Source organism: Harmonia axyridis, chromosome 6, assembly GCF_914767665.1.
Source record: "Harmonia axyridis chromosome 6, icHarAxyr1.1, whole genome shotgun sequence".
Lineage (NCBI taxonomy): Eukaryota > Metazoa > Arthropoda > Insecta > Coleoptera > Coccinellidae > Harmonia > Harmonia axyridis.
Window position 1 is genome coordinate 12453742 of NC_059506.1, and position 23706 is coordinate 12477447.

Below are 23706 nucleotides of genomic sequence, written 5' to 3' on the forward strand. Positions count from 1 at the left end.
GACGAAAGCTTGAGACACGTGTCTAAGGAAACCATATTGATATAAGGGACTGTTCTTATTCTCTTCTTTTTGTTTAATGAACAATTATCCAAGTGAGCCATTTCACATTGTTATTTTTCTTGGTCTCGGATGTCACGCAGGTAGCTATAATCTCTCAATTGGTAAGTTCAATTGCTGCTTTAACCACAAATGCACGACTGACTTCTGTTGTTGATTTCATTCGTTTGTTATTTCCTTCAATGTTTCTCAATCTAACACTTTTCATCGTATTGCACAGAGACGAAAGCTTGACACACGTTGTTCAGTCGTGAACTACGGTCGTATTTCTTCTCGAACGACCCCGGTAGAATCTGATTTCGTATCGGCTGTCAGCGGAGAAACAGAACAGATTTTTAATATCGATCGTACGTGCTAATTGGAAAAGTTTCAAAAGAGACAAATCAATTAATCTTCTGATAAATAATCATAATTAAGTTTGATTTATTTTCATCTATCTTCTGCATCGTCTTCTACTAGTGTTAGTGCACAAAATGATATTGAACAACTATTCGTGAAGTGCCCTGAATTCATCATCAACCAGGTGAAGCCATAGGTACTTAAGGGAGGTAAATTCCCCTGAATTCCCTTCCTTGGAACCTCCTTTTTGGAACCAGATTAGCGGTGATTCGCCTAGGTTTCTTCTGCAGCCCGTTGGGGTAAGTTGCATTTCACAATTTTTTGGTTGTTCAATATTAGTAGCAAAATTCATCTGAAATTGACCGCAAACCCCTCTTTGCGGACAATTATTGGTGCCGAAACCCGGGAAGATATCTTAAAACCCCCTAAATTCAGTCTAATTGTCATTTCCGTTCATCTGATTGAATTTGTGATTTGATTTTCATTCATTAATTGGGTAGTTATTGAAAATTCATAACACGGTTATCTTATCGCGCGTCATCTGTTCATTATCTTCAACGATAAACACATCGTCTGTTCTTCTTAGATTTTTCGGAATTAATTTATACCGATATACATACCGGGGTCGTTCGACAATTTAAAATGCCGTCAACGGATAAATTGAAGGCTTTTTTAGCAACATCTGTCATTAAGCGCGAGAATGCATTTTCTGCGGCATCTACTCTTCTTAAATTAATAGAGGATTTGACCACAGAAGTCGATGTGGCCAACATGTGTCTGGCTGAGTTGGTCAAAGTGGAAAAGACTTTCAGGGAGGCTGATGAGTTAGTTGTCCAACTCAATTCTCAGCTAGAGGAGCCTGGTCAGATCGGATCACCATCAAAATTCGAGGCATTTTTTGAAATTTGCCTACATGTACGTGTCGCCCATAGTCGTCTAACCGCATCTACGTCTGTTAAGGCGCCATCATTGTCATCGGCTGAGCTACCTATTCCGCGGGTTGACCTGCCTTGCTTTCAGGGCAAGGTTGAGGAATGGCCCGGATTCATCGCTCTATTCGATGCCTTAGTGCATCAGAACAATTCCCTGGCGCCCGTTCAGAAGTTTCACCTCTTGGCATCTGCCATCTCTGGTGAAGCAGCATCTGTCATTTCTGGCTTTCAATTAAATTCGGTGAATTACCCTCTGGCCTATCAAGCCCTTCACTCCCGGTATCAAAACCCTCGTCGGTTGGCGAATCTTTATGTGAATCAGATCTTGGATTCACGGCCCGCATCTGTGTCTTCCTTACCACAGTTGAAGAAATTCGTCACGACGCATCAGAATGCCATTCATGCCATCAAGGCATTACCCATTTCAGATCTGGCTGACTTCCTCTTGTTTTCTCTAGCTTTGCGCAACCTCGATATACCATCTCGCCACTTGTTTGAGGGGCAGTTATCCTCTGATGACTTTCCCACTCTCGCTCAGTTGCTCGAATTCACCAATCGACAGTTGCGAGTGTTGGAGAGCACTTCCGTCACCTCATCCATTGCGCCGAAGGGATCATTAAGACCTCAATCTCCAGCAGGCTCAGCGTCTGTTTCCCCATCGTCTGTGCCTTCATCCTCTGGTGTGTATCCTCGCCGCCCTGCTTACGCTGGTGCGTGCCCTTCGTCGTCTTCCGCGTGTGTGTTTTGCTCGGCGAATCATTCTGTTCGCCAGTGTCGTGAGTTCAAGGCCATGAACGTTAATCAGCGACGAGCTTTCGTGACTGAAAGGCGACTATGTAGAAATTGCATGTCGTCTTTCCATGCCACCGCTAAGTGCAGTTCGAGTCAGAGCTGTCACACATGCGGGGGACGATACCACACAATTCTCCATCTGGCATCTGCTGCCGCGGCATCTGCTGCCACTGCATCCCCTTCCGTTTCCTATGCTGGAAGGAAATCCCTTTCAACGGAAGAACGTCCTTCTTCGCCCTCTGTTTCATCAGAGGAGCCAACCCGTGCTTTCACCTCTCGGGGCACCTCAATAAGGGCTCGATCAGCGGGGATCTCGCTGATGTCACCCCGGAGCCCTGAGACGGCAGGTTCAGTGTCGTCTCGAGCCTCGCCAACTTCACCACCCCTTCATTCTTCCCACTCCTCTGGAAGTGGTTCCGAATGACTGCACTGGTCATCTCGCGGTTGTCTTACTCCGTCCAACAAACATCTGTCTTCGTCTTTCCGTCTGTTCTCTTCTTATCATCTGTCTTCATCTCCGCGGTCTTCTTTGCGTCAGACCAATAATCCTGACTATCTCATGCCTACCGCTTGGATACGTCTTGATAACCGGCGGAATGTCGTGTTCGGCCGTGCTCTCCTGGATTCCGGCTGCCAGCACACCCTTATCACCCGTGAGTGGGCCTCCAAGCTTCGTCTTCTCATCCACCCTGAAACCATCCAACTTCGCACCTTGAGTAACGCGGATCAGTTTCGCATTCAGGGGTACGCATACGTCACTCTCTATCACCAAGGGGATCCTTCCAATCTCATCATCAAAGCTTTCGTTATTGACAGCCAAATAGATCCCCTTCCTGTCAGAGCATTCAACGGCCGGTGGCCTGAGTTTCAGAAACTCAGCCTGGCTGATCCACTCTTTTTTCTTCCTCGTGCCATTGGAATGTTGATCGGCTCGGATGTGCTTCCTCATCTAGTTCTTCCTGGCACGTTGTGCCCATCGTCTGAGCTTCCAGGTGCATTATCTACCACCTTAGGTTGGGTACTTTATGGGCCGTATGCTCGCCATCGGAGGAATACAAAACACGTGTCTTTTTCACCGGCCACTGGTCATAGTCGCATTCGACCTTCTAGTCGAAACACTTTTCCGTCATTTTCAGCAGGGTCATCATCTGCTGTGTCTTCTCCATCCCCTTCTCAGCCCAAAGTCCTTCTATCAGAGGCCGCCTGCCATGTTCCTTCGGACAATACTGATTCTTCTGCCCGTATCTCATCATCTGATGTGATGAGTTCTCCTGTCATCACGGACCCTTTGAGCTCCCCACGTCATTCAGATCAGGAACTTGTCAACATCGTTCGGCGTTTTTGGGAACTCGATGAAGTACCTGACGTGCTTCCTTTGACCCCTGCCGAGAAGGAGTGTGAAGTTCTGTATCGCGCTGAAGTCACTCGTGACTCCACTGGCAGATACATTGTTGGTTTGCCCTTCTCATCTTATCGTCTGGGTACCTCTGTCAATGTGGCGACTAAGCAGTTTCTTCGATTAGAAAATCGTCTAGAAAATAACCCTGATCTTCGTGTCGCCTATCATGAGTTTATGCGAGATTATCTCTCGAGTGGTCATATGGAATTGGTTCCTGAATCATTTGACCATCCTCGATATGAACCTTATTATATTCCTCATCATCCTGTTCACCGTCCAGATGATCCTGCTACTAAAATTCGAGTTGTCTTCAACGCCTCTTGCGCATCTGCTAATGGCAAATCCCTCAACGATCTTCTGCTTACCGGCCCGAAGCTGCAAGCGGACATTTCCACTCTTCTGCTTCGTTTTCGTCTACATCAATTTGTTTTTACTGCCGATATCAGACAGATGTATCGACAGATCCTGATACGCCCTGAGCAAAGGGATTATCAACGCATCGTCTGGCGTTTCTCCAAACGGGAACCCCTCCAATATTACCGTCTGAACACAGTCACCTATGGAGTTTCCTCGGCTCCTTACCTAGCACTTAGAACCCTTCATCAGCTAGCTTCGGACGACGGACTCAGATTTCCTATGGCAGGGCAAGTCTTGCTGAATGAGATTTATGTCGATGACATCTTGACCGGCTGTTCATCCGAATCTGAAGCTCTTGAATTGCGAAAGCAGGTTCAAGACCTGCTCATGGCGGGTGGTTTTGAGCTGCGTAAATGGGCTACTAATCATCTTCCCCTGCTAGATGGTATCCCATCTGATCATCGTAGGGAATCCTCCTCTATTGACCCCCTTCTTCTTGACCGTGAACCAAGTCTCAAAATTCTGGGACTTGGATGGAATCCTGCATCTGATCACTTCTTTTATTCCGTCCGTTTAAACTCAGCGACAGTCACCAAACGGAATGTGCTGAGTCAGATGGCTAGAATCTTCGATCCTTTGGGATGGCTAACTCCAGTCACTTTCTATGCCAAAATCTTCTTTCGTCAGCTCTGTCTACTTCATCTAGAATGGGATCAACCTCTCTCGAATGAGATTCAAAACCGGTGGTTGCAGTTTCAATCCCAGCTTCCCACTTTGACAGAGCTTCACATACCACGATTCATCCCTGCCATTTCTTCTTCTGCTCATCGCTTCATCGGCTTCTGTGATGCCTCTGAATCCGGCTATGCTGCAGTTGTTTATCTAAGCACTCCTACATCGTCCGGTCGATTCCACGTGTCTCTTCTAGCGGCCAAATCCAAAATTTCTCCTTGTAAGGCAATGTCCCTGCCTCGTCTAGAACTCTGCGGTGCCCATCTTCTCGCAAAACTCATGCATCATTTGTCTACCCGCGTTTTACAGAATCTCAGTGCTGACTATATTGCCTTTTGCGATTCTTCTGTTGCCTTGTCGTGGATCCGTGGTGAGAGTCACAGGTGGAAGACATTTGTTTGCAATCGAGTCGCTGAGATACAGGATTTGATTCCTTCTAATTGCTGGAGGCATGTGATATCTGAAGACAATCCAGCTGATTGCGCCTCTCGAGGATTGATGCCCTCAGATATTCATCACCACCCATTGTGGTGGCGCGGTCCTCCTTGGTTGTCTCTCGACCCATCCTCGTGGCCTCTTTCCTCTGTCGATTCATCTCAAACTGAACAGGTGGACGACGAAGCAAAGCCGATCTCCTCCTTAATGTTAGCGGCCATCTCCAATGAACCCACCTTCATAGAACGTTTCTCTTCGTATCTTCGTCTCAAGCGCGTAACTGCCTTTTGTCGACGTTTCATGGTAAATGCTCGTCGTCCATCTTTCCCTCACTCAGGTTTCCTCTCCTCTATTGAGCTTCAAGAAGCTGAAATTTGTTTGATACGTCTAGTTCAGTCTCTGCATTTCGCTGAGGAGCTAGCTGAACTTAAAAAACCTTCTTCTCGTCATCGGCTTGTCATGAAACTCCATCTATTTCTCGACAATCATGAACTTATACGTGACGGTGGTCGCCTTTCAGCCTCCCTACTGCCTTATAAACACAAACATCCTGTTCTCCTACCCAAAAATCATCATCTCACGCATCTGATCATTGATGATGCCCATTATCGTCTACTTCACGCCGGTGCTTTAGCTACGCATTCGTTCATTCGTCGACGGTTCTGGATCTTGGATGGTCGCAACGTAGTTCGTAACCGTCTACGAAAATGTAACCGATGCTTCTCCTGCAAACCTCGTCCTCTCATTCAGCCAATCGGCAATCTTCCGCCTGAGCGGTTATCTTCTGCTATGGCTTTTCTTACCACTGGCGTTGACTACGCCAGTCCATTTTACGTGACGAGTGCGCGACTGCGCGGAGCCGTCAGCACCAAAGCATATCTAGTCGTCTTCATCTGTTTCACTACTAAAGCGGTTCACCTAGAGTTAGCGTCTGAGCTATCCACTTCAGCTTTCATCGCTGCTTATCGTCGCTTTGTTGCACGCCTAGGTCATCCTTCTGTTATCTTTTCGGATAACGGGACCAACTTCGTGGGTGCGCATAATTACCTTCGTGACCTTGGCCGCTTATTGGCTGCTCCACAACATCAACAAAGTCTGTGTGATGCCGCCTCTTCCTCTGGCACTGACTGGCGATTCATACCTCCTTCCAGCCCTCACTTTGGCGGCCTTTGGGAGGCTGCTGTCAAATCTGCTAAGCATCATCTCACTCGCGTTATCGGCGAGCAAAAACTCACGTACGAGGAGTTTCTCACCGTCTGTACTCAGGTGGAGGCAATTCTCAACTCTCGTCCTCTGTATCTCCCTTCGTCTGATCCTTCTGATTTTGAAGCTCTCACACCAGGGAATTTTTTGGTTTTTCGCTCCCTCACCGCTCCTCCTGATAACGATGTGAGTTCCGTATCAGTAAACCGTCTGTCTCGCTGGCAACTAGTCCAACGATTTCAGCAGGACTTCTGGAAGCGTTGGCGTACGGAGTACCTGCACACCTTGCAGCAACGTCACAAATGGTTGCACCCATCTACTTCTATCCTTCCAGGTACCGTTGTCGTCATTCGAGATGACAATCTTCCTCCTCTAAAGTGGTCTATCGGTCGTATATCATCTGTTTTTCCGGGAACTGATTCCACAACCCGCGTTGCTGATGTTGCCACTGCGTCTGGGACAATTCGGCGACCAGTCGTTAAATTGTGTCCTCTTCCAACCCAGTAGATTGCTCCTGAATTATTTCGTCTGTTCACTTCTTCAGTTCAGTTATCTTACTGAAGGGACACTTGAGGGCGGGCGGCATGTTCAGTCGTGAACTACGGTCGTATTTCTTCTCGAACGACCCCGGTAGAATCTGATTTCGTATCGGCTGTCAGCGGAGAAACAGAACAGATTTTTAATATCGATCGTACGTGCTAATTGGAAAAGTTTCAAAAGAGACAAATCAATTAATCTTCTGATAAATAATCATAATTAAGTTTGATTTATTTTCATCTATCTTCTGCATCGTCTTCTACTAGTGTTAGTGCACAAAATAATATTGAACAACTATTCGTGAAGTGCCCTGAATTCATCATCAACCAGGTGAAGCCATAGGTACTTAAGGGAGGTAAATTCCCCTGAATTCCCTTTCTTGGAACCTCCTTTTTGGAACCAGATTAGCGGTGATTCGCCTAGGTTTCTTCTGCAGCCCGTTGGGGTAAGTTGCATTTCACAATTTTTTGGTTGTTCAATATTAGTAGCAAAATTCATCTGAAATTGACCGCAAACCCCTCTTTGCGGACAATTACACGTGTCTGAGGAAACCATTCTGGTATCTGGGACTGTTCTTATTCTCTTTTTCATTGTTTAATGAACAATTGTTCAAGTAAGCCATTCCACATTGTTGATTTTCTTGGACTCGGATGTCACGCAGGTAGCTATAATCTCCCACGTGGTAAGGTCAATTGCTGCTGTAACCACAATTGGACGGCTGACTACTGTTGTTGATTTCATTTGTTTGTTATTTCCTTCATCGTTTCTCATTCTAACACTTTTCATCGTATTGCTGAGCGACGAAAGCTTGACACACGTGTCTAAGGAAACCACTTTGGTAAAAGGGACTGTTCGCATTCCCTTTTTTTTTGTTTGATAAACAGTTATTCAAGTAAGCCATTCCACATTATTGATTTTCTTGGATTCGGATGTCATGCAGGTATCTATAATCTCACACGTGGTAAGGTCATTTGCTGCTGTAACCACAATTGGACGGCTGACTTCTGTTGTCGATTTCCTTTGTTTTTTATTTCCTCCAATGTTTCTTATTCTAACTCTTTTCATCGTATTGCAGAGGGACGGAAGCTTGACAAACGTGTCTAAGGAAACCATTTTGGTACAAGGGACTGTTCGCATTCCCTTTTTTTGTTTGATAAACAGTTATTCAAGTAAGTAAAATTCCACAAGAAATATAAAAAATACAAGGATCTTAATGCTTATAATCGATTCTGTGAGCTTCGCTGTATGTCAAAAAAAATTATTAGACAAGATTACAAAACATATATAAAAAATATCGAGAACGAGATTTTCTCATAATACAAAACAACTTTGGAAATACTTAGCAAATAAAAGAAAGAGCGTAGCTAACATACCACAGTCGGTCTCATGGAGCAACAAACGCGCTAAGGGCCGAGAGGTCCCCGAGATTTTCGCCAAATATTTTCGTGATGTTTATGTCCCGCCTGTAGAGGGAGCTCTCCCGGATACCGAATGTCCCAAAATAAGTAATGTCGAAAAAATAAATTCTCGAACGATAGAGAATGTAATAAATGAATTGGATATATCCAAGAGTAGTGGTCCCGACGGCATACCACCATCATTTATAAAAAAAAATGTATAAGCAATCTGATTAAGCCACTTCAATTAATATATAATCTTTCACTCGAAACCGCATCATTTCCAACTAGGTGGAAAACAGCTGAAATTTCGCCTATCTTCAAAAGTGGACAAAGAGATAACGTTGAGAATTACAGACCCATTAGCAAATTATGCATTTTCGGCAAACTACTTGAAAAAATCATATATAATCGTGTACTACCCTCAGTGAAAAATATTATCATAGAGGAACAACACGGCTTCTTTCCTGGGCGATCCCTAGAAACTAATCTTCTTTCATTTTCGGAGCATGTAATAGAACAGATAGACGCCCAGGGTCAGTTAGACACGATATACACAGATTTTAGTAAAGCGTTCGATAAGATCAGTCATGAGAAATTATTGAGAAGACTCGCGGATGTTGGCTTACCCGAATCGTTGGTAGAATGGTGTAAATCCTATTTAACAGGAAGAGCTGGCTTTGTCGCGATAGGTGGCCACAGATCTGAAACTTTCTATATTACATCTGGCGTTCCTCAGGGTAGCCATCTGGGTCCTCTATTTTTTCTTATTTATATTAACAATATCAAGGGTTGCTTCCGACACTGTGGGATACTTCTTTACGCGGACGACTTGAAGATCTATCGTGTCGTTCGATCGATGGGTGACTGTCATGGGGTTCAAGAGGACCTCGATAGATTGGTCCAATATTGTGAACTCAATGATATAGTTCTGAACCCGTCGAAATGTTTTCATATTTCATTCACTAAGAGAGTCCAAAAAATCATATATGAATACAAAATTGGAAACGAAAAGTTGAAATACGTTAGTGAAATTGTTGACTTGGGTGTGACGCTTGATGAAAAATGGTCATTTCGATCACACATCGAAAAAATGATTAGCGCGTCAAATAAAATGGTTGGATTTATCAACAGAAGTTGCAGAGAATTCAGAGATCCTAGAGTCTTTACTGGCTTGTACTACGCGTTTGTGCACAGTAAGTTGTCTTTCGCATCCGTTATCTGGAATCCTATTTACGAGGTTCACATAAAAAGAATCCAGAGAATTCAAAATAAATTCCTAAAATTTTTAGCTTTCAAAACTCATACCATCATAGAAAATAGAGATTATACCCCTATAAGAAAAAAATATCACATGTTAGCTTTGAAGGATAGTAGGTCGGTGCAGGAACTTTGTATTCTCCATAAAATTATACACTCTGGGATTGATTCACATTTTCTCCTTAATAAAATCAATTTGCATGTACCGGGAAGAGATCTGCGAGATAGAACTCTCTACAACGTCATATTTCGTAGGACGAACACAGGACAGCACTCTCCGATGCGGCGCCTTCAAGCTCCTTATAAAAGTCTTGAATTAAATAGTGGCATTGACATTGTTTCGGATGGTCTTACAAGGTTCAAAAAACTCTTAAAACACTTTTTCATGTCGGGTTAGGGGGATTTTTTTTTTTCCTTTTATTTCAGCGAGTTGTTTCGGTACCTATTATAATATTAAGTGGATACTCTGTTGGTAAATTTTTTACTGTTTGTATCCTAAATGGGCAATAAATAAATAAATAAATAAATAAGCCATTCCACATTGTTGATTTTCTTGGACTCGGATGTCACGCAGGTAGCTATAATCTCCCAAGTGGTAAGGTCAATTGCTGCTGTAACCACAATTGGACGGCTGACTTCTGTTGTCGATTTCATTTGTTTTTTATTTCCTCCAATGTTTCTTATCCTAACTCTTTTCATCGTATTGCAGAGGGACGAAAGCTTGACACACGTGTCTAAGAAAACCACTTTGGTATAAGGGACTGTTCGCATTCCCTTTTTTTTGTTCAATAAACAGTTATTCAAGTAAGCCATTTCACATTGTTGATTTTCTTGGACTCGGATGTCACGCAGGTAGCTATAATCTCCCACGTGGTAAGGTCAATTGCTGCTGTAACCACAATTGGACGGCTGACTTCTGTTGTCGATTTCATTTGTTTTTTATTTCTTTCAATGTTTCTCATTCTAACAATTTTCATCGTATTGCACAGGGACGAAAGCTTGACACACGTGTCTAAGGAAACCACTTTGGTATAAGGGACTGATCTTATTCCCTTTTTTTTGTCTGATGAAAAATTGTTCAAGTAAGCCATTCAACATTGTTGATTTCCTCCCACGTGGTAAGGTCAATTGCTGCTGTAACCACAATTGGACGGCTGACTTCTGTTGTTGATTTCATTTGTTTGTTATTTCCTTCAATGTTTCTTACTCTTACACTTTTTGTCGTATTGCTGACGGACGAAAGCCAAGCTGTTCTTATTCTCTTTTTTATTGTTTAATGAACAATTGTTCAAGTAAGCCATTCCACATTGTTGATTTTCTTGGACTCGGATGTCACGCAGGTAGCTATAATCTCCCACGTGGTAAGGTCAATTGCTGCTGTAACCACAATTGGACGGCTGACTTCTGTTGTTGATTTCATTTGTTTGTTATTTCCTTCATCGTTTCTCATTCTTACACTTTTCATCGTATTGCTGAGGGACGAAAGCTTGACACACGTGTCTAAGGAAACCACATCGGTAGAAGGGACTGTTCTTATTCCCTTCTTTTTGTTTAATGAACAATTATCCAAGTAAGCCATTCCACATTGTTGTTTTTCTTGGTTTCGGATGTCACGCAGGTAGCTATAATCTCTCAATTGGTAAGGTCAATTGCTGCTGTAACCACAAATGAACGACTGACTCCTGTTCTTGACTTCATTTGTTTGTTATTTCCTTCAGTTTTCCTCATTCTAACACTTTTCATCGTATTGCACAGAGACGAAAGCTTGACACACGTGTCTAAGGAAACCACATTGATATAAGGGACTGTTCTTATTCTCTTCTTTTTGTTCAATGAACAATTATCCAAGTAAGCCATTTCACATTGTTGTTTTTCTTGGTCTCGGATGTCACGCAGGTAGCTATAATCTCTCAATTGGTAAGGTCAATTGCTGCTGTAACCACAAATGCACGACTGACTTCTGTTGTTGATTTCATTCGTTCGTTATTTCCTTCAATGTTTCTCACTCTAACACTTTTTGTCGTATTGCTGAGGGACGAAAGCTTGACACACGTGTCTAAGGAAATCACATTGGTAGAAGGGACTGATCTTATTCCCTTCTTTTTGTTTAATGAACAATTATCCAAGTAAGCCATTCCACATTGTTGTTTTTCTTGGACTTGGATGTCACGCAGGTAGCTATAATCTCTCAATTGGTAAGGTCAATTGCTGCTGTAACCACAAATGCACGACTGACTTCTAGTGTTGATTTCATTTGTTTGTTATTTCCTTCAGTTTTCCTCATTCTAACACTTTTCATCGTATTGCACAGAGACGAAAGCTTGACACACGTGTCTAAGGAAACCACATCGGTAGAAGGGACTGTTCTTATTCCCTTCTTTTTGTTTAATGAACAATTATCCAAGTAAGCCATTCCACATTGTTGTTTTTCTTGGTTTCGGATGTCACGCAGGTAGCTATAATCTCTCAATTGGTAAGGTCAATTGCTGCTGTAACCACAAATGAACGACTGACTCCTGTTCTTGACTTCATTTGTTCGTTATTTCCTTCAGTTTTCCTCATTCTAACACTTTTCATCGTATTGCACAGAGACGAAAGCTTGACACACGTGTCTAAGGAAACCACATCGGTAGAAGGGACTGTTCTTATGCCCTTTTTTCTGTTAGATGAACAATTATCCAAGTAAGCCATTTCACATTGTTGTTTTTCTTGGTCTCGGATGTCACGCAGGTAGCTATAATCTCTCAATTGGTAAGGTCAATTGCTGCTGTAACCACAAATGCACGACTGACTCCTGTTGTTGATTTCATTCGTTTGTTATTTCCTCCAATCTTCCCCATTCTAACACTTTTCATCGTATTGCACAGAGACGAAAGCTTGAAACACGTGTCTAAGGAAACCACATTGATATAAGGGACTGTTCTTATTCTCTTCTTTTTGTTTAATGAACAATTATCCAAGTAAGCCATTTCACATTGTTGTTTTTCTTGGTCTCGGATGTCACGCAGGTAGCTATAATCTCTCAATTGGTAAGGTCAATTGCTGCTGTAACCACAAATGCACGACTGACTTCTATTGTTGATTTCATCTGTTTGTTATTTCCTTCAGTTTTCCTCATTCTAACACTTTTCATCGTATTGCACAGAGACGAAAGCTTGACACACGTGTCTAAGGAAACCACATTGATATAAGGGACTGTTCTTATTCTCTTCTTTTTGTTCAATGAACAATTATCCAAGTAAGCCATTTCACATTGTTGTTTTTCTTGGTCTCGGATGTCACGCAGGTAGCTATAATCTCTCAATTGGTAAGGTCAATTGCTGCTGTAACCACAAATGCACGACTGACTTCTGTTGTTGATTTCATTCGTTCGTTATTTCCTTCAATGTTTCTCACTCTAACACTTTTTGTCGTATTGCTGAGGGACGAAAGCTTGACACACGTGTCTAAGGAAATCACATTGGTAGAAGGGACTGATCTTATTCCCTTCTTTTTGTTTAATGAACAATTATCCAAGTAAGCCATTCCACATTGTTGTTTTTCTTGGACTTGGATGTTACTCAGGTAGCTATAATCTCCCACGTGGTAAGGTCAATTGCTGCTTTAAATATAAATGAACGGCTGACTTCTGTTGTTGATTTCATTTGTTTGATATTTCCTTCAATGTTTCTCATTCAAACCTTTTTCATCGTATTGCACACGGACGAAAGCTTGACACACGTGTCTAAGGAAACCACATTGGTATGAGGGACTGTTCTTATTCCCTTTTTTCTGTTAGATGAACAATTATCCAGATAAGCCATTTCACATTGTTGATTTTCTTGGACTCGGATGTCACGCAGGTAGCTATAATCTCCCACTTGGTAAGGTCAATTGCTGCTTTAACAATAAATGGACGGCTGACTTCTGTTGTTGATTTCATTTGTTTGTTATTTCCTTCAATGTTTCTCATTCTAACAATTTTCATCGTATTGCACAGGGACGAAAACTTGACACACGTGTCTAAAGAAACCACATTGATATAATGGACTGTTCTTATTCTCTTCTTTTTGTTTAATGAACAATTATCCAAGTAAGCCATTTCACATTGTTGTTTTTCTTGGTCTCGGATGTCACGCAGGTAGCTATAATCTCCCACGTGGTAAGGTCAATTGCTGCTGTTACCACAAATGCACGACTGACTTCTGTTGTTGATTTCACTTGTTTGTTATTTCCTTCAATCTTCCTCATTCTAACACTTTTCATCGTATTGCACAGAGACGAAAGCTTGACACACGTGTCTAAGGAAACCACATTGATATAAGGGACTGTTCTTATTCTCTCCTTTTTGTTTAATGAACAATTATCCAAGTAAGCCATTTCACATTGTTGTTTTTCTTGGTCTCGGATGTCACGCAGGTAGCTATAATCTCTCAATTGGTAAGGTCAATTGCTGCTGTAACCACAAATGCACGACTGACTTCTGTTGTTGATTTCATTCGTTTGTTATTTCCTCCAACCTTCCCCATTCTAACACTTTTCATCGTATTGCACAGAGACGAAAGCTTGACACACGTGTCTAAGGAAACCACATTGATATAAGGGACTGTCCTTATTCTCTTCTCTTTGTTAAATGAACAATTATCCAAGTAAGCCATTTCACATTGTTGTTTTTCTTGGTCTCGGATGTCACGCAGGTAGCTATAATCTCTCAATTGGTAAGGTCAATTGCTGCTGTAACCACAAATGCACGACTGACTTCTGTTGTTGATTTCATTCGTTCGTTATTTCCTTCAATGTTTCTCACTCTAACACTTTTTGTCGTATTGCTGAGGGACGAAAGCTTGACACACGTGTCTAAGGAAATCACATTGGTAGAAGGGACTGATCTTATTCCCTTCTTTTTGTTTAATGAACAATTATCCAAGTAAGCCATTCCACATTGTTATTTTTCTTGGACTTGGATGTCACTCAGGTAGCTATAATCTCCCACGTGGTAAGGTCAATTGCTGCTTTGAATATAAATGAACGGCTGACTTCTGTTGTTGATTTCATTTGTTTGATATTTCCTTCAATGTTTCTCATTCAAACCTTTTTCATCGTATTGCACACGGACGAAAGCTTGACACAAGTGTCTAAGGAAACCACATTGGTATGAGGGACTGTTCTTATTCCCTTTTTTCTGTTAGATGAACAATTATCCAGATAAGCCTTCTCACATTGTTGATTTTCTTGGACTCGGATGTCACGCAGGTAGCTATAATCTCCCACTTGGTAAGATCAATTGCTGCTTCAACAATAAATGGACGGCTGACTTCTGTTGTTGATTACATATGTTTGTTATTCAATTCAATGTTTCTCATTCTAACACTTTTCATCGTATTGCACAGGGACGAAAGCTTGACACACGTGTCTAAGGAAACCACATTGATATAAGGGACTGTTCTTATTCTCTTCTTTTTGTTCAATGAACAATTATCCAAGTAAGCCATTTCACATTGTTGTTTTTCTTGGTCTCGGATGTCACGCAGGTAGCTATAATCTCTCAATTGGTAAGGTCAATTGCTGCTGTAACCACAAATGCACGACTGACTTCTGTTGTTGTTTTCATTCGTTCGTTATTTCCTTCAATGTTTCTCACTCTAACACTTTTTGTCGTATTGCTGAGGGACGAAAGCTTGACACACGTGTCTAAGGAAATCACATTGGTAGAAGGGACTGATCTTATTCCCTTCTTTTTGTTTAATGAACAATTATCCAAGTAAGCCATTCCACATTGTTGTTTTTCTTGGACTCGGATGTCACGCAGGTAGCTATAATCTCCCAAGTGGTAAGGTCAATTGCTGCTGTAACCACAATTGGACGGCTGACTTCTGTTGTCGATTTCATTTGTTTTTTATTTCCTCCAATGTTTCTTATCCTAACTCTTTTCATCGTATTGCAGAGGGACGAAAGCTTGACACACGTGTCTAAGAAAACCACTTTGGTATAAGGGACTGTTCGCATTCCCTTTTTTTTGTTCAATAAACAGTTATTCAAGTAAGCCATTTCACATTGTTGATTTTCTTGGACTCGGATGTCACGCAGGTAGCTATAATCTCCCACGTGGTAAGGTCAATTGCTGCTGTAACCACAATTGGACGGCTGACTTCTGTTGTCGATTTCATTTGTTTTTTATTTCTTTCAATGTTTCTCATTCTAACAATTTTCATCGTATTGCACAGGGACGAAAGCTTGACACATGTGTCTAAGGAAACCACTCTGGTATAAGGGACTGATCTTATTCCCTTTTTTTTGTCTAATGAGAAATTGTTCAAGTAAGCCATTCAACATTGTTGATTTCCTCCCACGTGGTAAGGTCAATTGCTGCTGTAACCACAATTGGACGGCTGACTTCTGTTGCTGATTTCATTTGTTTGTTATTTCCTTCAATGTTTCTTACTCTAACACTTTTTGTCGTATTGCTGACGGACGAAAGCCAAGCTGTTCTTATTCTCTTCTTTTTGTTTAATGAACAATTAACCAAGTAAGCCATTTCACATTGTTGTTTTTCTTGGTCTCGGATGTCACGCAGGTAGCTATAATCTCTCAATTGGTAAGGTCAATTGCTGCTGTAACCACAAATGCACGACTGACTTCTGTTGTTGATTTCATTCGTTTGTTAATTCCTTCAATGTTTCTCATTCTAACAATTTTTATCGTATTGCACAGGGACGAAAGCTTGACACACGTGTCTAAGGAAACCACTTTGGTATGAGGGACTGATCTTATTCCCTTTTTTTCTGTCTAATGAAAAATTGTTCAAGTAAGCCATTCAACATTGTTGATTTCCTCCCACGTGGTAAGGTCAATTGCTGCTGTAACCACAATTGGACGGCTGACTTCTGTTGTTGATTTCATTTGTTTGTTATTTCCTTCATCGTTTCTCATTCTTCACTTTTCATCGTATTGCTGAGGGACGAAAGCTTGACACACGTGTCTAAGGAAACCACATCGGTAGAAGGGACTGTTCTTATTCCCTTCTTTTTGTTTAATGAACAATTATCCAAGTAAGCCATTCCACATTGTTGTTTTTCTTGGTTTCGGATGTCACGCAGGTAGCTATAATCTCTCAATTGGTAAGGTCAATTGCTGCTGTAACCACAAATGAACGACTGACTCCTGTTCTTGACTTCATTTGTTTGTTATTTCCTTCAGTTTTCCTCATTCTAACACTTTTCATCGTATTGCACAGGGACGAAAGCTTGACACACGTGTCTAAGGAAACCACATTGGTATGAGGGACTGTTCTTATTCCCTTTTTTCTGTTAGATGAACAATTATCCAAGTAAGCCATTTCACATTGTTGTTTTTCTTGGTCTCGGATGTCACGCAGGTAGCTATAATCTCTCAATTGGTAAGGTCAATTGCTGCTGTAACCACAAATGCACGACTGACTCCTGTTGTTGATTTCATTCGTTTGTTATTTCCTCCAATCTTCCCCATTCTAACACTTTTCATCGTATTGCACAGAGACGAAAGCTTGACACACGTGTCTAAGGAAACCACATTGATATAAGGGACTGTTCTTATTCTCTTCTTTTTGTTTAATGAACAATTATCCAAGTAAGCCAATTCACATTGTTGTTTTTCTTGGTCTCGGATGTCACGCAGGTAGCTATAATCTCTCAATTGGTAAGGTCAATTGCTGCTGTAACCACAAATGCACTACTGACTTCTATTGTTGATTTCATTTGTTTATTATTTCCTTCAGTTTTCCTCATTCTAACACTTTTCATCGTATTGCACAGAGACGAAAGCTTGACACACGTGTCTAAGGAAACCACATTGATATAAGGGACTGTTCTTATTCTCTTCTTTTTGTTCAATGAACAATTATCCAAGTAAGCCATTTCACATTGTTGTTTTTCTTGGTCTCGGATGTCACGCAGGTTGCTATAATTTCTCAATTGGTAAGGTCAATTGCTGCTGTAACCACAAATGCACGACTGACTTCTGTTGTTGATTTCATTCGTTCGTTATTTCCTTCAATGTTTCTCACTCTAACACTTTTTGTCGTATTGCTGAGGGACGAAAGCTTGACACACGTGTCTAAGGAAATCACATTGGTAGAAGGGACTGATCTTATTCCCTTCTTTTTGTTTGATGAACAATTATCCAAGTAAGCCATTCCACATTGTTGTTTTTCTTGGACTTGGATGTCACTCAGGTAGCTATAATCTTCCACGTGGTAAGGTCAATTGCTGCTTTAAATATAAATGAACGGCTGACTTCTGTTGCTGATTTCATTTGTTTGATATTTCCTTCAATGTTTCTCATTCAAACCTTTTTCATCGTATTGCACACGGACGAAAGCTTGACACACGTGTCTAAGGAAACCACATTGGTATGAGGGACTGTTCTTATTCCCTTTTTTCTGTTAGATGAACAATTATCCAGATAAGCCATTTCACATTGTTGATTTTCTTGGACTCGGATATCACGCAGGTAGCTATAATCTCCCACTTGGTAAGGTCAATTGCTGCTTTAACAATAAATTGACGGCTGACTTCTGTTGTTGATTTCATTTGTTTGTTATTTCCTTCAATGTTTCTCATTCTAACAATTTTCATCGTATTGCACAGGGACGAAAGCTTGACACACGTGTCTAAGGAAACCACATTGATATAATGGACTGTTCTTATTCTCTTCTTTTTGTTCAATGAACAATTATCCAAGTAAGCCATTTCACATTGTTGTTTTTCTTGGTCTCGGATGTCACGCAGGTAGCTATAATCTCCCACGTGGTAAGGTCAATTGCTGCTCTTACCACAAATGCACGACTGACTTCTGTTGTTGATTTCACTTGTTTGTTATTTCCTTCAATCTTCCTCATTCTAACACTTTTCATCGTATTGCACAGAGACGAAAGCTTGACACACGTGTCTAAGGAAACCACATTGATATAAGGGACTGTTCTTATTCTCTCCTTTTTGTTTAATGAACAATTATCCAAGTAAGCCATTTCACATTGTTGTTTTTCTTGGTCTCGGATGTCACGCAGGTAGCTATAATCTCTCAATTGGTAAGGTCAATTGCTGCTGTAACCACAAATGCACGACTGACTTCTGTTGTTGATTTCATTCGTTTGTTATTTCCTCCAATCTTCCCCATTCTAACACTTTTCATCGTATTGCACAGAGACGAAAGCTTGACACACGTGTCTAAGGAAACCACATTGATATAAGGGACTGTTCTTATTCTCTTCTCTTTGTTTAATGAACAATTATCCAAGTAAGCCATTTCACATTGTTGTTTTTCTTGGTCTCGGATGTCACGCAGGTAGCTATAATCTCTCAATTGGTAAGGTCAATTGGTGCTGTAACCACAAATGCACGACTGACTTCTGTTGTTGATTTCATTCGTTCGTTATTTCCTTCAATGTTTCTCACTCTAACACTTTTTGTCGTATTGCTGAGGGACGAAAGCTTGACACACGTGTCTAAGCAAATCACATTGGTAGAAGGGACTGATCTTATTCCCTTCTTTTTGTTTAATGAACAATTATCCAAGTAAGCCATTCCACATTGTTGTTTTTCTTGGACTTGGATGTCACTCAGGTAGCTATAATCTCCCACGTGGTAAGGTCAATTGCTGCTTTAAATATAGATGAACGGCTGACTTCTGTTGTTGATTTCATTTTTTTGATCTTTCCTTCAATGTTTCTCATTCAAACCTTTTTCATCGTATTGCACACGGACGAAAGCTTGACACACGTGTCTAAAGAAACCACATTGGTATGAGGGACTGTTCTTATTCCCTTTTTTCTGTTAGATGAACAATTATCCAGATAAGCCATTTCACATTGTTGATTTTCTTGGACTCGGATGTCACGCAGGTAGCTATAATCTCCCACTTGGTAAGGTCAATTGCTTCTTCAACAATAAATGGACGGCTGACTTCTGTTGTTGATTTCATTTGTTTGTTATTTAATTCAATGTTTCTCATTCTAACAATTTTCATCGTATTGCACAGGGACGAAAGCTTGACACACGTGTCTAAGGAAACCACATTGATATAATGGACTGTTCTTATTCTCTTCTTTTTGTTTAATGAACAATTATCCAAGTGAGCCATTTCACATTGTTGTTTTTTTGGTCTCGGATGTCACGCAGGTAGCTATAATCTCTCAATTGGTAAGGTCAATTGCTGCTGTAACCACAAATGCACGACTGACTCCTGTTGTTGATTTCATTCGTTTGTTATTTCCTCCAATCTTTCCCATTCTAACACTTTTCATCGTATTGCACAGAGACGAAAGCTTGACACACGTGTCTAAGGAAACCACATTGATATAAGGGACTGTTCTTATTCTCTTCTTTTTGTTTAATGAACAATTATCCAAGTAAGCCATTTCACATTGTTGTTTTTCTTGGTCTCGGATGTCACGCAGGTAGCTATAATCTCTCAATTGGTAAGGTCAATTGCTGCTGTAACCACAAATGCACGACTGACTTCTATTGTTGATTTCATTTGTTTGTTATTTCCTTCAGTTTTCCTCATTCTAACACTTTTCATCGTATTGCACAGAGACGAAAGCTTGACACACGTGTCTAAGGAAACCACATTGATATAAGGGACTGTTCCTATTCTCTTCTTTTTGTTCAATGAACAATTATCCAAGTAAGCCATTTCACATTGTTGTTTTTCTTGGTCTCGGATGTCACGCAGGTAGCTATAATCTCTCAATTGGTAAGGTCAATTGCTGCTGTAACCACAAATGCATGACTGACTTCTGTTGTTGATTTCATTCGTTTGATATTTCCTTCAATGTTTCTCATTCTAACACTTTTCATCGTATTGCACACGGACGAAAGCTTGACACACGTGTCTAAGGAAACCACATTGGTATGAGGGACTGTTCTTATTCCCTTTTTTCTGTTAGATGAACAATTATCCAGATAAGCCATTTCACATTGTTGATTTTCTTGGACTCGGATGTCACGCAGGTAGCTATAATCTCCCACTTGGTAAGGTCAATTGCTGCTTTAACAATAAATGGACGGCTGACTTCTGTTGTTGATTTCATTTGTTTGTTATTTCCTTCAATGTTTCTCATTCTAACAATTTTCATCGTATTGCACAGGGACGAAAGCTTGACACACGTGTCTAAGGAAACCACATTGATATAATGGACTGTTCTTATTCTCTTCTTTTTGTTCAATGAACAATTATCCAAGTAAGCCATTTCACATTGTTGTTTTTCTTGGTCTCGGATGTCACGCAGGTAGCTATAATCTCCCACGTGGTAAGGTCAATTGCTGCTCTTACCACAAATGCACGACTGACTTCTGTTGTTGATTTCACTTGTTTGTTATTTCCTTCAATCTTCCTCATTCTAACACTTTTCATCGTATTGCACAGAGACGAAAGCTTGACACACGTGTCTAAGGAAACCACATTGATATAAGGGACTGTTCTTATTCTCTCCTTTTTGTTTAATGAACAATTATCCAAGTAAGCCATTTCACATTGTTGTTTTTCTTGGTCTCGGATGTCACGCAGGTAGCCATAATCTCTCAATTGGTAAGGTCAATTGCTGCTGTAACCACAAATGCACGACTGACTTCTGTTGTTGATTTCATTCGTTTGTTATTTCCTCCAATCTTCCCCATTCTAACACTTTTCATCGTATTGCACAGAGACGAAAGCTTGACACACGTGTCTAAGGAAACCACATTGATATAAGGGACTGTTCTTATTCTCTTCTCTTTGTTTAATGAACAATTATCCAAGTAAGCCATTTCACATTGTTGTTTTTCTTGGTCTCGGATGTCACGCAGGTAGCTATAATCTCTCAATTGGTAAGGTCAATTGGTGCTGTAAGCACAAATGCACGACTGACTTCTGTTGTTGATTTCATTCGTTCGTTATTTCCTTCAATGTTTCTCACTCTAACACTTTTTGTCGTATTGCTGAGGGACGAAAGCTTGACACACGTGTCTAAGGAAATCACATTGGTAGAAGGGAGTGATCTTATTCCCTTCTTTTTGTTTAATGAACAATTATCCAAGTAAGCCATTCCACATTGTTGTTTTTCTTGGACTTGGATGTCACTCAGGTAGCTATAATCTCCCACGTGGTAAGGTCAATTGCTGCTTTAAATATAGATGAACGGCTGACTTCTGTTGTTGATTTCATTTTTTTGATCTTTCCTTCAATGTTTCTCATTCAAACCTTTTTCATCGTATTGCACACGGACGAAAGCTTGACACACGTGTCTAAAGAAACCACATTGGTATGAGGGACTGTTCTTATTCCCTTTTTTCTGTTAGATGAACAATTATCCAGATAAGCCATTTCACATTGTTGATTTTCTTGGACTCGGATGTCACGCAGGTAGCTATAATCTCTCAATTGGTAAGGTCAATTGCTTCTTCAACAATAAATGGACGGCTGACTTCTGTTGTTGATTTCATTTGTTTGTTATTTAATTCAATGTTTCTCATTCTAACAATTTTCATCGTATTGCACAGGGACGAAAGCTTGACACACGTGTCTAAGGAAACCACATTGATATAATGGACTGTTCTTATTCTCTTCTTTTTGTTTAATGAACAATTATCCAAGTGAGCCATTTCACATTGTTGTTTTTCTTGTTCTCGGATGTCACGCAGGTAGCTATAATCTCCCACGTGGTAAGGTCAATTGCTGCTGTAACCACAAATGCACGACTGACTTCTGTTGTTGATTTCATTCGTTTGTTATTTCCTCCAATCTTCCCCATTCTAACACTTTTCATCGTATTGCACAGAGACGAAAGCTTGACACACGTTTCTAAGGAAACCACATTGATATAAGGGACTGTTCTTATTCTCTTCTTTCTGTTTAATGAACAATTATCCAAGTAAGCCATTTCACATTGTTGTTTTTTTGGTCTCGGATGTCACGCAGGTAGCTATAATCTCTCAATTGGTAAGGTCAATTGCTGCTGTAACCACAAATGCACGACTGACTCCTGTTGTTGATTTCATTCGTTTGTTATTTCCTCCAATCTTTCCCATTCTAACACTTTTCATCGTATTGCACAGAGACGAAAGCTTGACACACGTGTCTAAGGAAACCACATTGATATGAGGGACTGTTCTTATTCTCTTCTTTTTGTTTAATGAACAATTATCCAAGTAAGCCATTTCACATTGTTGTTTTTCTTGGTCTCGGATGTCACGCAGGTAGCTATAATCTCTCAATTGGTAAGGTCAATTGCTGCTGTAACCACAAATGCACGACTGACTTCTATTGTTGATTTCATTTGTTTGTTATTTCCTTCAGTTTTCCTCATTCTAATACTTTTCATCGTATTGCACAGAGACGAAAGCTTGACACACGTGTCTAAGGAAACCACATTGATATAAGGGACTGTTCCTATTCTCTTCTTTTTGTTCAATGAACAATTATCCAAGTAAGCCATTTCACATTGTTGTTTTTCTTGGTCTCGCATGTCACGCAGGTAGCTATAATCTCTCAATTGGTAAGGTCAATTGCTGCTGTAACCACAAATGCACGACTGACTTCTATTGTTGATTTCATTCGTTTGATATTTCCTTCAATGTTTCTCATTCTAACACTTTTCATCGTATTGCACACGGACGAAAGCTTGACACGTGTCTAAGGAAACCACATTGGTATGAGGGACTGTTCTTATTCCCTTTTTTCTGTTAGATGAACAATTATCCAGATAAACCTTCTCACATTGTTGATTTTCTTGGACTCGGATGTCACGCAGGTAGCTATAATCTCCCACTTGGTAAGGTCAATTGCTGCTTTAACAATAAATGGACGGCTGACTTCTGTTGTTGATTTCATTTGTTTGTTATTTCCTTCAATGTTTCTCATTCTAACAATTTTCATCGTATTGCACAGGGACGAAAGCTTGACACACGTGTCTAAGGAAACCACATTGATATAATGGACTGTTCTTATTCTCTTCTTTTTGTTCAATGAACAATTATCCAAGTAAGCCATTTCACATTGTTGTTTTTCTTGGTCTCGGATGTCACGCAGGTAGCTATAATCTCCCACGTGGTAAGGTCAATTGCTGCTGTTACCACAAATGCACGACTGACTTCTGTTGTTGATTTCACTTGTTTGTTATTTCCTTCAATCTTCCTCATTCTAACACTTTTCATCGTATTGCACAGAGACGAAAGCTTGACACACGTGTCTAAGGAAACCACATTGATATAAGGGACTGTTCTTATTCTCTCCTTTTTGTTTAATGAACAATTATCCAAGTAAGCCATTTCAC

At 40.7% G+C, this 23706-nt stretch overlaps 2 protein-coding genes across 2 annotated transcripts; both read left to right on the forward strand.

The window, feature by feature from the left end:
- The first annotated feature begins 1038 nt into the window (after positions 1–1038).
- On the forward strand, positions 1039–2544 carry LOC123683072. Its single transcript, XM_045621970.1, has one exon. It carries the CDS (start codon positions 1039–1041, stop codon positions 2542–2544), a length of 1506 nt encoding a protein of 501 aa, XP_045477926.1.
- Positions 2545–3381: 837 nt separating this feature from the next.
- LOC123683073 lies at positions 3382–6753 on the forward strand. Its single transcript, XM_045621971.1, has one exon. The coding sequence runs from the start codon at positions 3382–3384 to the stop codon at positions 6751–6753; it is 3372 nt and encodes a 1123-aa protein (XP_045477927.1).
- The last annotated feature ends 16953 nt before the right edge of the window (positions 6754–23706 follow it).